Source organism: Nannospalax galili, unplaced genomic scaffold, assembly GCF_000622305.1.
Source record: "Nannospalax galili isolate Female #2095 unplaced genomic scaffold, S.galili_v1.0 scaffold68, whole genome shotgun sequence".
Taxonomy (NCBI): Eukaryota; Metazoa; Chordata; class Mammalia; order Rodentia; family Spalacidae; genus Nannospalax; species Nannospalax galili.
The window spans coordinates 283,935-299,661 of NW_008358189.1; the positions used below are offsets into that span (position 1 = coordinate 283,935).

Sequence of the window (15,727 nt, forward strand, 5' to 3'; positions counted from 1 at the left end):
GGGGGCGGCCCGGAGGATGGATGCAGTGGAGCCGGGGAGGGGACTGACCCTGAGGTCAGAGGCTTCCAACCAGTCAGTGCCTTAGCATGGCCCCTGGATGTCCCACCTCCCGTCTCCACCCCTCCGGAGCCGGGTGCTGGGCTGGGCAGGGCCTCCCCGGAGACCCCACCCCGCCCCGCCTTGGCCGTCACCGCCCCCCACGTGGCCGCCGCTGGGCGGGGTGGCACCTCCCCTTCCTCCTGCGCCTCCCGAGCACCGGCTGGGTCGGATTGCTTGGGAAGACACTGCGGGGCCCGCCGCCCGCAGCCCTGGCGCGCCCGCCACCGGACGGAGCTTGATCCGCACCGCCTCCGGCTGCCGCTCCCACCCAGTAAGTCTGCATCTTCGGGCCCACCAGGAACCCGGCGGGAAACTGAGTCCGGGAGGAGGGAGGGGCTCGGCTGGGGCTGGAGAGCGGGCTCCGGGGTGGTGATGAGCGGACCCCCGGCGCGCGGCGACCGGGAACGCCGGGCCCCGCGCCCGAGACCAGACCCGGGGGACCCACGCGCCGCGGTGTGAGGCGCTGCCCGCAGGGTGGTGGCCGAGGGTCGGCCTGGAGGACTTACCCGCCTCGAGGCTACCACATCCTGACCGTGAATCAGCCGCAGTTGAGAAAAACTTCAACTTCGGATCCGCAGCCCCGGTGGCACTGTGCTGGCCCTGCGGCCCCGCCCCGACGACTGGGCCTCTAAAGATGCCAACGTGGGCTTCTAAAGATGCCACCCCACTGGCAGGCCTGCCGGAGGGCCTTGTGGAACTGACACCTGGCAGCCCCCATCCCAGGGAGGGACACGGGAAGGAAAGTGACCTTAGTAGGGAACCTGAGTGATCAGCTGTGCGTCCATGCATGACTCCCCAGCTGTCCCTGGGGTGGGGAGGGGTCTGTTGGCCTGTCTGTCTCCGTCCCCAGCCACCCAAGGCCCCATGTCACACAGTGGCAGGCCACAGCCAGACACAACAGGAGTCAATGGCTTGGCCTGCCTGGGCCACAGGTCAGGACGCCCACACTGAAACTAGAGTTGGGAAGTTGCCTTCCTACCAGCCCTGCCTTTTCTGGGGCTCAGTTTCCCCGCCTATACTTGAAGGATAGTGACAGTGCCTCAGGCATCAGAGAAAGAAGGGTCACAAAGCAACCGTCCAGATCCTCTCAGGGTGTCACCCAAGGCAGAGGGCTTTGGGGAGTGGATACTGAACCCCCTTGTAGCAAATATGGGTGTTTGTTCCAAGACTAGGATCTGAGACTTCTCCCTGTCCCCACCCAGTGGGTCTGCACTGTTCAAGTTGACCTGGCTGGACCTTCCTGGGACCAGGTAGGAGCTGACCTTGCCCCAACTCTCCCCCGACTCCCATCCTTTTCCTCTAAGCTCTCTAAAGTCCCAGTGCAGCACCCCTCCAGGAGGGGCAGCCTTCCTCCAACCCACATGGGCCAACTGCTGCCAAGGATTCTGCTCCTGGGCAGCAAAGAGTTAATCTTCAGGTGAGGCCCCTCACTTTGTGGGGGTGCTGATGGCTGTCTAGCTAATTGCACACACCTCCTGTTCTGGGACCTGGAAGCACCTACCTTAAATAGATCATTCGTCTTTTATCAAAGTGCACTTGTTCCAAATGGGAAAAGTTTTCAGGCTCTTGAATATTGGTGGGGGATGACTTTGCAGGTGCTACCGGTGGGTGCAGGCCCACTCTCAACAGAAATAATGGGCATTTTTCTAGAATAGGCTAAAGTCCTGGCCTCTGAGGTGTCTTGGTCCCCATAGTCTTAAAGGATAGGCCTGGTGCTAGACTGCCTGGCCCTCTCCTCTACTCCTGTCTTAAACACAGCAGATGTGTAATAGGTGTATAGTTCTTTACCTGGTAGCCATCAAGTGGTAGGGACAGCATACCTACCTCTTTCTAGAGTGAACTTTCTAGAACTTTCTAGAGTGAATTTTGGAGCCAGTCTCTTCAGGGCTGCCCCTTGGGGCCTCAGGAGAAGCAGGCGTAGTTGTACCTGATACAGTCAAGGAGGGTGGACTCCCTGTCACTGGAGGGTGAGGGTAGGGTCTCAATATGTGGCCTCTTCCCTGCCAACCTGACCTAGTGAGTAAGGTCCAACACATACCACATCCAGCGAGACATGAACCAGGCAGAGTGCACCAGCTGGGCCTCTCCTCTCTTGTACCTCATTCTTAAGGTGTGATTACCTAAGGGACAGGGTGGAGGGTACTCAGGGACTCCCCTCTGTCAGGGCCACCCACATCACACACACCCCCGAAGCACTAGCCCCAACTCCTACTGTCCTCTCACCTCTCACAGCCTGTGAGCAGAGCTGTGTGCTAAGTAGACAAGCCAAGGACTGACGGAACTCGTGTGGCACCCTGGCCCTCGCTCCCTCTCATGAGTGTGCGCACTGCCATCCATTCTGAAAAGAGGCACCTATAAAACCTGTGCTGTGGGCATTGGCCCTTGTGCTCACATCACCCCCCCCCCCCAAGAAGTAGCACCCAGTGCTGTTTTCACACTATTTACAGCTATAATTATCTACACAGCTCCCACCGTGGAGGGTCCCAGGACTAGTATTGCAGCTCAAGAAATCATAAGGCCTTGTCCTGATCAGGTAGCCCCTACTGGGTCTCTAAATAGGGTGAGTGCAAAGCAGACACCCCCTTTAGCCTCCTTCTCTCCTCAGTGACTCCATAACTACCCACAGGGAGGCAGCTGTTCTGGGGCCTGCTGCCCTGGACTCCCTGGGGCCTGGGCTCATCAAGCACTGAGGCCAGTATACTGGCAGGTAGAGGTGTTATGTAGCCTGGAAGGGGGTGGTGCAAAGCCCAAGCCCCTCTACCACTATTTGAGGACAAAGTGACCAAGGCCACTTTCATATCCCATCACTGCTATGGCTTTTCCCTCCTGTAGGAAGCAAAGGATAGGACAAGAGAGGAAGTGAGATAGTCCAGAGTGGCCTGTGGAGTCTTGGGAGGGCAAGTAGGCATGAGGATGGTAGGCTGGTCCCCAGCCGTCAGCAAAGCCGTCAGCAGGTCAGAGTGCCTGGGTGGCAGCCCTTGCCCACACTGTCACAGCACTCTGCAGCCCCTTTCCAGAGCTGGACCTAGTCAGAGCACCCCAGGTCCACAATGGGAGGAGGGGCAGGTAGACTGGAAGGTACCCTGTTCCCCTGGACTCTACCTCCCCAGCAGTGTGTGTGGCCTTCACCGCCAGGGTCCAGGCTGACAGGGGCCTGGGTATGAAGTCCTTGGCGGATGGGAGACGGGAAACACCTGGAAGAATGGAGGCCTGACATCAAACCAAGCATTGAGGACAACCCGGGCCCCGTGGATCAGGAGAGACACATCCCAGCTTAGCACACCAGTCAGTGGTAGGCACAGGCCAGCTGGGGACACCTGTCCCCAGCCAGGCTCCCTCTCCCCCGAACTCAAAGCCTCCAGGGATTTCTCCCTGTTAAGAGGGATGTTGCCCCTTGCTAGAGGTAGCTGTGGCCTGGAAGCCACCCTGGACCCCCCATATAAGGCAAACTAGTATTTGTGTGGCTGTCTCCTCACCAGCTTGTCCAGATCCTCCACAACCCTGTGCTGTGGCCTCCATGTGCACACTGCCTCCTCCACTATCATGTTCCCATTCCTGACTCCTGCTCCAGGCACAGCTAGGCACTGCTGCCTGTGGTCACAGCAGGGAGGGAGACACAGCTCCCGCCTGGCCCAGGCTGGGAGGAGGGCACTGCCTGTCCCATGCCTCTCTCTGCCCCACTTCATGCAGAGACATGAGTGGCCTGAGAACAAGAGTCTCTTTCAGGGACACCCACACTCAGAGGGCCCAGGCTGTTCAGATAGAGAAGGAGGTAGGGGCCAGACCCTCTCATGTTGCAGGGTCCTGCAGCAGGGAGATGGGCCGAGTCTCTGAGGGACAGGGGATGGGAGGTCACCTCTGAGAAGAGTGACTAGTGAGCAGTGTAGGTGGGATCCATGCAGACCATACTGGGTCAGCCAGCCTAGCCTCAGCGCCCAGAGATCCCTGGTGAACATCATGGCCACTGTAAGAAAACGTGAATCCAAAGAGGGTTGCCTCTTCCTGGGACCTGGCATCCTCATTTCCCAGCCAGAACTGTAAGCAGCACGTTGCACCCAGCCTGAGGACCTTGCTCACCCAGTTGGGCCTGACAGCCTCCCCGGGGCCAATTGATTGGCTAAGGAATGCTGAGCAGGAGCCAGAGAGACTTGTGCACTAAGCTGGTAGTAGGCCAAGTGAATAGGGTCTGTCAGGGCACAGCTGGCCCACTGCAGTAGTTACAGGGTCTAGTCTTACTGAGATGACCTCTTGGAAACAGCCTTGTGCCCTCCCTGAGCCCTGGCTGCCACTGCTCTTAGCTGTATTGGAGGACCCAAGAGCTGTCCCTCCCCTGCTCTTGTTTGTCTTTGTTCTCTGCGTCCGTGGAAGGGCCCTTTGGAACCTGGACAGTGGCGGGAGGTGGGGACTGCAGCCTGGCATATGAGTGGACAGAAGACATACTTCCCATCCTGGGCATGGACAGAGATGAGGCCTGACTCTCTGAGGCCAGACCAGTATATCCCATTTTGCACCTGAATCCTGAAGTGAGTCCACCCTTCCCTAATTGGAGAGGCCTTGCCAAGGACAGCTGGGGGATCAGGAGGTTACAGGGGACTGCTGGAGACATTTTCAAGTGTGCCTGGTCTTGGGGAGAGAAGCTAAGCAGAGGTACTCAGGGGTGAACTGAACTCCCTATGACCACATGCCCCTGAATACAGTCCTTTGAGTAGAAGGATGTTGTGGCCAGGAGCTGGAGTCCACAACATACTAGCCCACCCTCATGCTCCTGCCCACTCACCTGCGGAGTCTGACAAGCCCCTGACCCTAGATCTGTGTCCATTTCCCCTCCACTGATGGGGTTAAGCTACAGGAGGTACTACCCAGGCTGCTGCAGTGCTCAGGTGGCTCCCTCCCCAGCTCTCAGAATCTTCAGAATGTTGTCGGAGGGGCCCAGGCTGTGCAGGTATGCCCTTTTGCTTTGCGCCTTGTGCAGCTGCGGGGTCAGATCCAGAAAGGGGCCCCTCTAGTGACTTTGCAAGTCTAGAGCAGCTCCGGTCCCCACCTCATCCCAGAGCTGGTGGAAGTGAAAGCTGGCTTCCTGGCGTGGGTGTCCCCACCCTTCCTGTTCCCCCTTGTCTGGGTAGGCCTCCTCTGGGGAGGAAGACACTGTGAGACCACTCCAACCTGCCCACAGAATCCCAGATACACCAGTGCCCAGCACCAGCTGCTCTGTGCAGACCCTCCTCCTCATGGCGGTCAGGGACGGGGGTGCAGCCCCCAGCAGGCATATCCTGTTACTGCTTCTGTTAGCATCCAGACAGGTGTCCTGGTGACAGTCACACTGCATCTGGTTGGAACTCCATGCAAGGTGAACTGTTCCCACCAAGAGCACCTTCATGTTCACTCTTCTCAAAGGACCCTGTGTCCTGTGCTGCACACCAAGTGGCCCCGTAGGACCCTCCCCCTCCTTGTTTGCCATAGGAAACCAGTTGGGAGTTGGAAGTCTGGAGTCCTGGACTCCCATTCTGGCCACTCAGCAGTGGGCTAGAGTGCTATGTGGACAGCCACCCCACCAGATGCTATATACTCAGTGCCTGTGGACATGGGGACAGTGGATGACTTCAGTCTTTTCTCTCCCTCGGAGGCCTGCTTGCACAGGACCTCCTACTTAAATTGAGCCTGCAGGCTATGGCCCACACAGACCAGCCCTCTGAGAGACTCACAGCCTGCTGAGAAGATGACATTACCTGCTGCAGTTGACTTTGTGGGTCAGAGGGAAGATAATAAGAATCTGGGTAGGACAAGGGCTATTCCTGAGCCCCAGGGAGCTGTCAGGAACGTGCCCGAGTTCTGAAGAGCCAAGGGTTGCCAGGCAGTGGAAAAATTTGGGCTCCTGGAAGAGCTAAAAATACAGTGTGGCAGCCCCTGCCTCCTGGTTCCGGAATCCCGCTTCTGCCATTTCTACCGCCCACCCATGGAAGACAAGCTCCCTCCCTTGTGTCTCCCCCACCCCCTGCTGGCTCTGGGCCCAGAAGCACCCCAGCCCCTATACTGGTGCTGGCAGGGTGCCCCCTCAGAGCTGCCTCTGCACCCCAGGCAGCAGCCCCTCCAGGGGCCATCTACCTGGCCTGTACCTACCCCAGACCTCCACCTCTGCCTTGGCCAACCAGGCGCCTGGCTGTCCCTGTAGGAGTTGGGTATAGACAGCAGCCTCCACCTCTCGAGGGCCGAGGTGCAAAGCCTGGTCTGCTCCTTGGGGGCAGCCCTAGGCCCAGTGGAGCCACTGTAGAGCCCTCTGGCTCCTGGAACTCTAGCTAATGTTTTCCTGGATGTAGGAATGAGGGTGCTGAGGTATGGGCGTCAGATGGTTCACTCAGGTCCCCCAATACTATAATCCTCCATTGCCCCCCTTCTGTGTGCCAGGAGACCCATGCAGGACCTCCCAGCCACTCTCTCTGCCTTGCTTTCTCCTTGCACAGCAGGCTGGGTAAGTGGAATTGGTCCTCCACCCCCACTCAGCTCACATACCAGGCAGGGGTGGAAGCCTCTGGAGTTCTGTGAGTCAGCACAGCTGCCCAGGCAAGTGGGATGGAGGTGTGGGCAGCCTGGCCATGAGCTTAGAGAAGAGGCAGCCAGCTCTTACTGAGAGCCATCCTCCTGGAAGGTGGTCCAGAGTTCTGCTGGCCTGATTCTCTCCCCTCTGGGGAGCCCACTTAGTGCTCAGATCTGAGCTGGTCCCCCGCAGACCTTGAGGCAGATCCTGCCTTCAGGAATAGTCTAAGTGGAAGGCCTGGCCTGTGCCTGTGGAAAAAGTGGCCCTTAAGAATCATGTGTGGGTAGAGGCTGGAGAGATGGCTCAGCGGTTACGAACACTGGTTGTTCTTGCAGAAGACCCGGACTCAATCCCAGCACCCACATGGCAGCTAACAACTGTCTGTAACTCCAGTTCTAGGGGATCCGATGGCCTCTTCTGTCCTCCGAGGGCATTGCACGACACAGGTGCACTTACCTACATGCAGGCAATACACTCGTACATATAAAATAAAAAATAATTAATAAGATATTTTTTAAATACATTTTTTAAAGAAAGAATCACATGTGGGTAAAGGACAAGCTGCCCTGACCCCAGCTCTAGGCACTTTATCTGCAAAGGCCCTGCCCACTTCTGTCTCATTGGTGTTGAGGGAACTGTGTGGGCAGATGAGACATGTCTCTATCCTGACCCCATCTGCCCAGGCTTGGGCTGTGGAGCCAGCCCTGCCACCCCAGGGTGCTGACTAGGGAAAGCTCTGAGAGTGTTCCTGTACAGGGCTCGTCCCCAGGAGGCCATCCCCCATGCCTTGGGCAAAGCCCTCTGAGTCTCCACCAGATCAGGCTGGAAGTTGGACACTCAGCCCCAGGGCTGAGCAGAGCTGGAAAAGGGACGTGCCTGCTGTGGTGACACATGCCTGTAATCCTAGCACTTGAGTAGCAGATGTAAGAGGATCTGGAATTTTTTATAAACTTTTAAATTTAACTTTTGTGTATTTCATACATAAAATCATCTTTGTACCCCCCTTCCCCTTTGGCACCCTCCCATAGACCCCCAACGGGAGCTCATGCATTCTGTCATTTGTATTAAGGCCTATTATGTATACTCAGTGTCCCCAGATGTCCCTCAGTGCAAGTTCATCCACTGGGGTTTAGTCAGCCTAGAGTCTCCCTTCAAGAAGGAAGATCAGGAATTTAAAGGTCAGCCTCAGATACTTAATGAGTTTGAGTCCAGTTTAGAGTACGTGAGACCCTGTGACAAAACAAAAACCAGCAGCAAGTATTCCCTGTTGGTCACTCTATATCCACTGGCTCTCGTTCTATATAGAGCTCACTGCGACCCACTTTGCAGATAAGAACAGAGAGGCACACAGATGTGAAGAACCCAGGAGTGAAGGTTCACCCCCAGCCTTGTTTGGTACCAGTACCTTCCTGAGTATTGTTCCCTCACAGCCTATGTTTCCTGAGAACAATAAACTGGGTCTCCTGTGGGGGCAGGCAGGGGCCGTGTCTTGGGAGTTTGCTGTAGTAAGGGGGCCAGCCTCAGCCCTGTTTGTCAGAAGCTCTAAAGCAGACATGAGAGAGAGAGTTCTATAGTTTCTGTAGAAAAGAAGGAAGGCCCAGGATGCCCAGTGGAGGCTGACTAGAAGCAGAACATCTGTTGCTTAGGAGATTTGCCTTTCTCTGGTTGGTCCTATGTGAGACACAAGGGTACAGATTATGAAGGCTGTCAGTCATTAGAGCCCAGCTGGATGTCCTGGCCAAAGCTGCTGGACTGCAACATCCAGGTGCCATTGCACTGCTAGACCTCTCTAGTCCATTTGCACTCAGTGTCATCTGGCAGAGAGTCTGGCAGACGCCAGAGGGAAGAAAGTGGCCCTCACTTCGGCCTCCTAGTCCCCAGCCAGGCTGGCTGTCCCAAGTGGACAACAGTCATCACCAGGACCTATCGGACATAGTCTTCCTACCCCCCATGCAGCTGCCCAGGACAGAGAACATGGATCCAGGGGACTCCCATCAAGGTGTGAGCCTACACTGGGTATGGGGTACACAGGGCAGAAGGACTGGGCAATGTCAGACGGGCAGTCGTGAAGCCAGCAGGCACCCTGGTATGGGGACCCCAGACCTGGACACAGTGGCTCTGATGACCCTAGGTTCCAGGACGGTCAGGTGGGTTCTGCAGGGAAGACTGGGGCTACTGGCCAGAGAGGACTTCAGATGCCAGAGGCCAGGCCCGGCAGAGTTCACACTCCGGCCACTCAGCCTGTGCCAAGGGGACAGGGCCTCTGGCCAATGGAGGCAGGAGTGGGTGGAGAGGGGAGGCCAGCTCCAGGCACCTCTTTGGGTAGCAAACAAATTAGGAAGTGTGCAGAGACTGGTCAGTCGCCTCTGTACTATGGTGGAGCTGCCACACCTATCACCAACCAAGAGAGCCTTTGGAAGTCTAAAGCTGCCCAACAGGGACAAGGGCCAGCCTGGCAGCCAGCAGCCCACTGTTGGCAAGGATGAGAAGCTGGAGGCAAGGCCCCGAATGGGTGGGCAGAGGCGGCCGGAAGGTCTTGCGCATCTGGGTAAGTGGACGGTGGCTGGGTGGCCAAAAGGGCCTGGCCTGGGAGTAGGTAAAAACGGACCCAGGGGAGGACCTTGATTTCCTACCCAGTAAGGCCCAGCACAGGCCCCTGGCTGATCCACCGGGATGTGGATCCTCACCTCCTACCAGCAGGACAGACGTCCCCAGCACAGCCTTCCGTGCTGCCAGTAGCCTGAGGCAGAGGTAAAGAGGAGGAAACTAAGGCTCAAACAGGCCGAAGGGCTGAGTTGAGATCTGCCATTGGGCCCCTAGGCCAAGCCCAGCCCGTGTTGCTTCTAGAAAGACCCATTTGCCTTGGGCAGTTGGACAGGCAGGGGCTCCATACATGCCGCTGGGCAGACAGGGGCTCTGAGTCCTTGAGTGAGGACAGTAGGCACTTGGGACCCAGAACCACACTAGGAAGGATGTTGCTTCTAGAAAGACCCATTTGCCTTGGGCAGTTGGACAGGCAGGAAATGGAGAACCAGGCAGGGGCTCCATACATGCCGCTGGGCAGGCAGGGGCTCTGGGTCCTTGAGTGAGGACAGTAGGCACTTGGGACCCAGAACCACACTAGGAAGGTACCTGGGCTCCCACCCCACTCAGCCGTGGTCTCCTGGATGGCCTCAGGTGACCCAGCCTGGGGGTCTCCCCTTCCCTGACCACGCCGAACAGAACCTGAAGCAAAGAGCACTGACTTCCCAGTGTTAAGTGGACTCCAAGAACACTTGCTGAGGTCTGGTCAGTGAGATCCTGGGCACAGATTAGTCTCCCTTAGTGCTGCCTACATCCCCCACCTATCTGGCAGATGATAATGCCTGCCTTTGAGTCTGGTAGAGAGTGGGGGACTGGACTTTTGGGGTGGGTGTGATCCTTGGGAGCAAGTCCCGCCAAGCCCTGCTCCTCTGCACCTCCCTCCTACGGCTCCATGCCGCCCTTCTCAGATGCTAAATATAAGATCCCAACCTTACATGGTTGCAGGGGAGCCTGATGTCCCTGACCTTTGAGGCTGTCCCTAGGGGCTGTGATGGGGACAGCATTGCAGCCAGCTGAGCCCAGGCAGGGGTAGGGAGAGACTGGTTGAGTAGAAGGGACAACAGAGGTGCAATCGGCCTCTACAGTTCTGCTTTGGAGAGAATGTTCTAGGCCGGGCTTGCTCCCCTCACAAGGGTGCAGGGCACATTTTCCTAGGCTGGAGTCAGGCCTGTTGCTTATGAACCAAGGGTGTGATATGCTGAGGGCCCCACTTCTCCCTCTGGGTGGGTCCTACACCCATCACAGACAAACTGAGACCAGAGGAGGCTGCCGTCCACCCAGCTGAGCCATGGGCATCTCATCATGGTATCCTCACCCTGTCACCTGGCCCTCCTCCTCCTGCGGCTGTGGGCAGTAGGGAAGCGCCTGGAGCCAGATAAAGGAGCCTCAGAGACTCCTCTGTTTAGTTGCATCATCACCACTGTGTCATGTCATTCCAGCCAGTATAGCTACCCTCTTCCCACTCTGGGCCTCTCCAAGTCTAGCCAGGACTAGTAAGAACAAGCCCAAGTCCTGCCTCCATGCCCAGGCACAGGTCTCTAATCTAGCTGTTTCTCACTGGTCTTAGCCTCAGAGTTCTTGAACACATGATGGGACCTTCCTGTCTGTCCTTCAGTCCAGATGGGACAAGGGGAGTTCTTGTCAGGGTCAGAAGCAAAGTGCTCAATCCAGCTTGTCAGTATGGGGTAGCTGTCAGGCTGCAAGCAGGAAGCCCAACAGAGAAATGGAGGCAGCAGACAGTGCCTTTGTGTATGCCCAAGCTCTCAACCCAGGGGTCATTCCATCTCCTGTCCAGGCTGATGACTTCTCCCCCTCTGGTCCTGCAGTTCGGCAAGATGTCGGTGAAGGAGGGTGCACAGCGCAAGTGGGCGGCGCTGAAGGAGAAGCTGGGGCCTCAGGACTCTGACCCCACTGAAGCCAACCTGGAGAGCGCAGAGCCAGAGCTGTGCATCCGGCTGCTGCAGATGCCCTCTGTGGTCAACTACTCTGGCCTGCGAAAGCGCCTGGAGAGCAGTGATGGTGGCTGGATGGTGCAGTTCCTGGAGCAGAGTGGCCTGGACCTGCTGCTAGAGGCACTGGCGCGGCTGTCCGGGCGTGGTGTGGCCCGCATCTCGGATGCCCTGCTACAGCTTACCTGTATCAGCTGCGTGCGTGCCGTCATGAACTCACAGCAGGGCATAGAGTACATTCTCAGCAACCAGGGCTATGTGCGCCAGCTCTCCCAGGGTAAGCTGGAGGCTTTTGTGTGAGGGCCGGGAGATCTGGGGGATCAGGAGCAGATGCTTAAGCAGCCAACAGGAGGGTCCCCTAGGGAAGGGCAGAGACCACCCACCCCATTCTGAAGCGTCTAGGCTGCCTAAGTTCCATCAGCTGACTGTAGTTGTCTCCTCAGTACTGTGGCTCCACCAGCCTTGTGCTGGCTCCACCAGCCTCTGGCCTCCAGGCATTGCTCCACAGAACACAGCACCCCACATACTCACACCGCCTGACTCCAAGCCCTGCAATCCCAGCCCAGCTAGACCAGGAGGGCGTTGCCTTCTGCCTCCTACCACCTTTCCTGGTTCCCACCCCTCACTGGTCCTCTGTTCCCACACCTAGAGGACCTCTCTGTTCTCAGTAGGCCACCCCAGCCATGCCTCCTGCATTCTGCCTTTGCACACCCCCAGACCTGCTTTATCCTCTGGCTTCCTGTAGCTCCTGAAGAAAGTCTTCTCAGGCTGTAGCCAGTTAGTCCTGAAGCCTTGCAAGAGAACCGTGGTGGACAGTAGTCTCTGTACAACCCTCCAGGGAAGCACCCAGTTCCCACTGAGGCTCCTAGACCTTCTGGGGGCAGGCAGTGACTGGTGGGGTGGGGTCTGTAGAGAAGGGCAGGTGCCAGTGTTCACAAGCAAACCGGAGGCTGCCACATCTTTGTAACCTGGGACCCACACTAATCTCAGCCTGCTGCCCGAATCTGGACCTAGCTGTGCCCCTCTATCATGTCCATTGTGGCCTGTTCTCAGAATAGCCAAATGAGAATCACCCCCAAACTGCCCTAGCTCAGGATGGAGGAGGCAAGGGTTCACAGGGATGAAGAAGTATCCCACACTGTCAGGAACATAATTCAGGTTCAGAGAAAACTGAGCCTAGAGCCAGCTGCAGGGACTGGGCTCTGCAGACTCCAGGCACTGTCCCTGCTTCCAAGCCTTCCTCTGAAAGGATCTGATTCTGAAGCCTAGGAGGCAGGGTGAGGACAGCAGGAGAGATCAGCATGGAGAGCCTGGGCCTGGGAATTCAGCAAGAGCTGACACCCAAGGCTGGGTTCAGCTCGCAGGTCAAAGACTCGGTGGGGAGGATGGACAGTGGGCCTGCTGAGAGTCTCCCGATCCTCCACAGCTCTGGACACGTCCAATGTGATGGTCAAGAAGCAGGTGTTTGAGCTGCTGGCTGCCCTGTGCATCTATTCACCTGAGGGCCACGCACTGACACTAGATGCCCTGGACCATTACAAGGTGAGCGGTGGGAACCTGGGTCAGCAGCACAGAATCCCGTCGGCACACCCTGACCCCACCCATCCTTCAGACGGTGTGCAGCCAGCAGTACCGCTTCAGCGTCATCATGAATGAGCTCTCCGACAGCGACAACGTGCCCTATGTGGTCACCCTGCTCAGCGTGATCAATGCCATCATCCTGGGCCCCGAGGATCTCCGCACTCGTGCCCAGCTTCGGAGTGAATTCATTGGTAAGGCCACCAGCACCCCTTTACTCTGAGCACCCTCAGGCATCTGAAAGACCCCAAAAAGTTCCTGCTGAGCCAGCCCAGCCCATGCCATATCCCCTGAGGAGGCGGGACCACAGAAAGTCCTGCCCCTACCCCACGTCTTCAGGGACCCCAAAGGAAGGCACTGTCCCAGGGTCTGGGAGCCCTACCACCATATGCTCCTGTGGTAGACAGGCCATTAGAGCTGAGGGTTCTGTTTTGAAGGTGGCTGGGTGCTACAGGCAGACAGGTGGGCTGATCTCAATTCCAGCTCTGTTCCTTCAGGAAGGGAACACTGAACAACACCACCACAAGTCCCCTCTGGAGCTTTAAGACCCTAGGGTGGGACTACACCAGGGAGAAGGGAGGTGAAGGAGTCAGACCCAGGATACACATGCCCAGGAGCAGGAGGCAGGGGAGGCCAGAGACAGCCTTCAGACTCTAACCTGTTCCCTCTCTTCTTAGGGCTCCAGCTGCTGGACATTCTGACCCGGCTGCGGTGAGTCCTTGTGTTTTGACCTGTCTGCTGTCCCCTCCCCAAACCAGGCCCACCTTCCTTGGAGTCTGAGGCTATCCCATGTCCTGGGCACTGTCCATAGGAACCAGGTTATTAAAGGAACTCCATTCAACTCAAGATTCAGGTACACAACGTGCCACAGCCGTCACATGCCACATTCTTGTAGTGATAGTTGCTTATCTTTGCTTTGAAACTCAGCTGTGACGGGCATCCTGGAGCTTACACCTGAGGGCCCCACTGGGGTCAGCATGAGGAGCCCTGCTAGCTCCACTATTGTGGAACTAGCCCAGAGCAAAGCTCTACTAGGGGGACCTGTCCCCAGGCCTGCAGGGAGGGGACTGTCTTGCCTGCAAGGGGACCACTTAGTGGCCAGGCTGAGATGACAGCAAAGCCTGGCCCCAGTGCATTCTTAGCATCCAGCTCAGGCCAAGCCCTGCTGCTCTTGTGCCCTGGTCATGGTGTCCTGCTTCAGGTGGCATCTCTTGGCTATACTCTTCCAGCCCCCAAGAGAGGACCCAGCCACATCTCATACCCCTCAGGAGAGCCTGCCCTTCCCCATCCCCAAAGATGCCCAGGGAACCCTTGGGTAGCCTGGCAGGGCAGGAGGCTCAGAGCTGTGAGCCACCACTCATGGTTGCCAGCCTTGTTACTGCCACAGGCTTGCCACCAAGCCAGCCTGGGCCTCTCCAGGAACACTGCCCAGTGTCCTCAGCTGGGCCAAGCAGAGGCAGCTCCATGAAGCCTGATCTGTGAAGAGATGTCATCTGATAAGGACAACATCTCAGCCGTCTGTCCTCACCACGTAGGGACCTAGAGGATGCCGACCTGCTGATCCAGCTAGAGGCCTTTGAGGAGGCCAAAGCTGAAGATGAGGAGGAGCTGCAACGTGTCTGTGATGGTGTCAACATGAACAGCCACCAGGAAGTCTTCGCCTCTCTGTTCCACAAGGTGGGGCTGGGCTGGCTGGGGCTTGGATCCACTTCACCATGGCCAGGCACAGAGCCAGAAACATAGTTGGAGATGTTGGGGTAGTAAGGCTAGGCATGAGGTTCAGATGGAGATGCCAGAACGAGGTTCTAAAGGCCACGGCTGCCTGAGTTGGCCAAGCCATCCCGGGCCTCGAGGAGGCCAAAGCTGAAGATGAGGAGGAGCTGCAACGTGTCTGTGATGGTATCAACATGAACAGCCACCAGGAAGTCTTTGCCTCTCTGTTCCACAAGGTGGGGCTGGGCTGGCTGGGGCTTGGATCCACTTCACCATGGCCAGGCACAGAGCCAGAAACATAGTTGGAGATGTTGGGGTAGTAAGGCTGGGGATGGGGTTCAGATGGAGATGCCAGAACGAGGTTCTAAAGGCCACGGCTGCCTGAGTTGGCCAAGCCATCCCGGGCCTCAGCTAGGTAGTTATTATCAGCGGACTTTGGAGAGCTGCAGGCCCAGGTGAGAGTCCAGGAGGCTGAGTTTATATGGCACCCTGTCTCAATCACTAAATGCATCTGGGGTTGACGGAGTACGTAGAGACCAGAGGTGCCACTTAATACCCCAAAGCATGTGGGACAGTCTCCAGTGCCACCAGTAATACAAAGGGCCTACCTGAGTCATTACCGGAGTTTTAGTGAGATAAAGGAGCTATGGAAGAGCACATGAGCTGGTGGGTGGGCATCAGCCTGCCCAGGGAAGTAGACAGCCATTTACCTGCCCTTCTTGGCCGACACAGGTGAGCTGTTCCCCAGCATCAGCCCAGCTGCTGTCCGTGTTACAAGGCCTCTTACACCTGGAGCCTGCTGGCCGCTCGGGCCAGCTGCTCTGGGAGGCCCTAGAGAACCTGGTGAACCGGGCCGTGCTCCTGGCCAGTGATGGTGAGAGGCTGGATTGGACTGGCCATGTGGGCAGGCAACCTCCTTCTGCCCTGTTCCCATCTCTGGCTCTCTCCCTTGATCCTGCACACTTTCTCCATGCAGCACAGGCTTGTACCCTGGAGGAAGTGGTGGAGCGACTGCTGTCCATCAAAGGGCGGCCCCGACCAAGCCCCCTGGACAAGGCCCACAAGGGCGTTCAGGCCAACTTGGGCCAAAGTCGGAGGGACAAGTCCCCCCAAAACACTACTACCCCCATGGCCAAAATGGAGGGCCAACAACCAATTGTGGCTTCTGCCTGCGAGTGTGTGGTCAGCGTCCAGAGCTCCAGTGGTGACACAGCCCCACAGCCATTAGTCCTTGAGCAGAGGGTGCCTACCCCACCTCTGCCCAGCCCACCCC

At 57.4% G+C, this 15,727-nt stretch overlaps 1 protein-coding gene across 1 annotated transcript in view; it reads left to right on the plus strand.

The window, feature by feature from the left end:
* Positions 1-212: 212 nt before the first annotated feature.
* Positions 213-15,727, plus strand: part of Inf2 (inverted formin, FH2 and WH2 domain containing) — a 26,015-nt gene continuing 10,500 nt past the window's right edge. The window contains exons 1-8 of the mRNA XM_029557826.1: positions 213-370; positions 11,041-11,440; positions 12,590-12,705; positions 12,776-12,935; positions 13,419-13,452; positions 14,277-14,418; positions 15,187-15,328; positions 15,431-15,721. Of these exons, the coding sequence (XP_029413686.1) occupies positions 11,050-11,440; positions 12,590-12,705; positions 12,776-12,935; positions 13,419-13,452; positions 14,277-14,418; positions 15,187-15,328; positions 15,431-15,721 (1,276 nt within the window). The 5' untranslated portion in view covers positions 213-370; positions 11,041-11,049. The remainder of the gene's footprint in view (positions 371-11,040; positions 11,441-12,589; positions 12,706-12,775; positions 12,936-13,418; positions 13,453-14,276; positions 14,419-15,186; positions 15,329-15,430; positions 15,722-15,727) is intronic.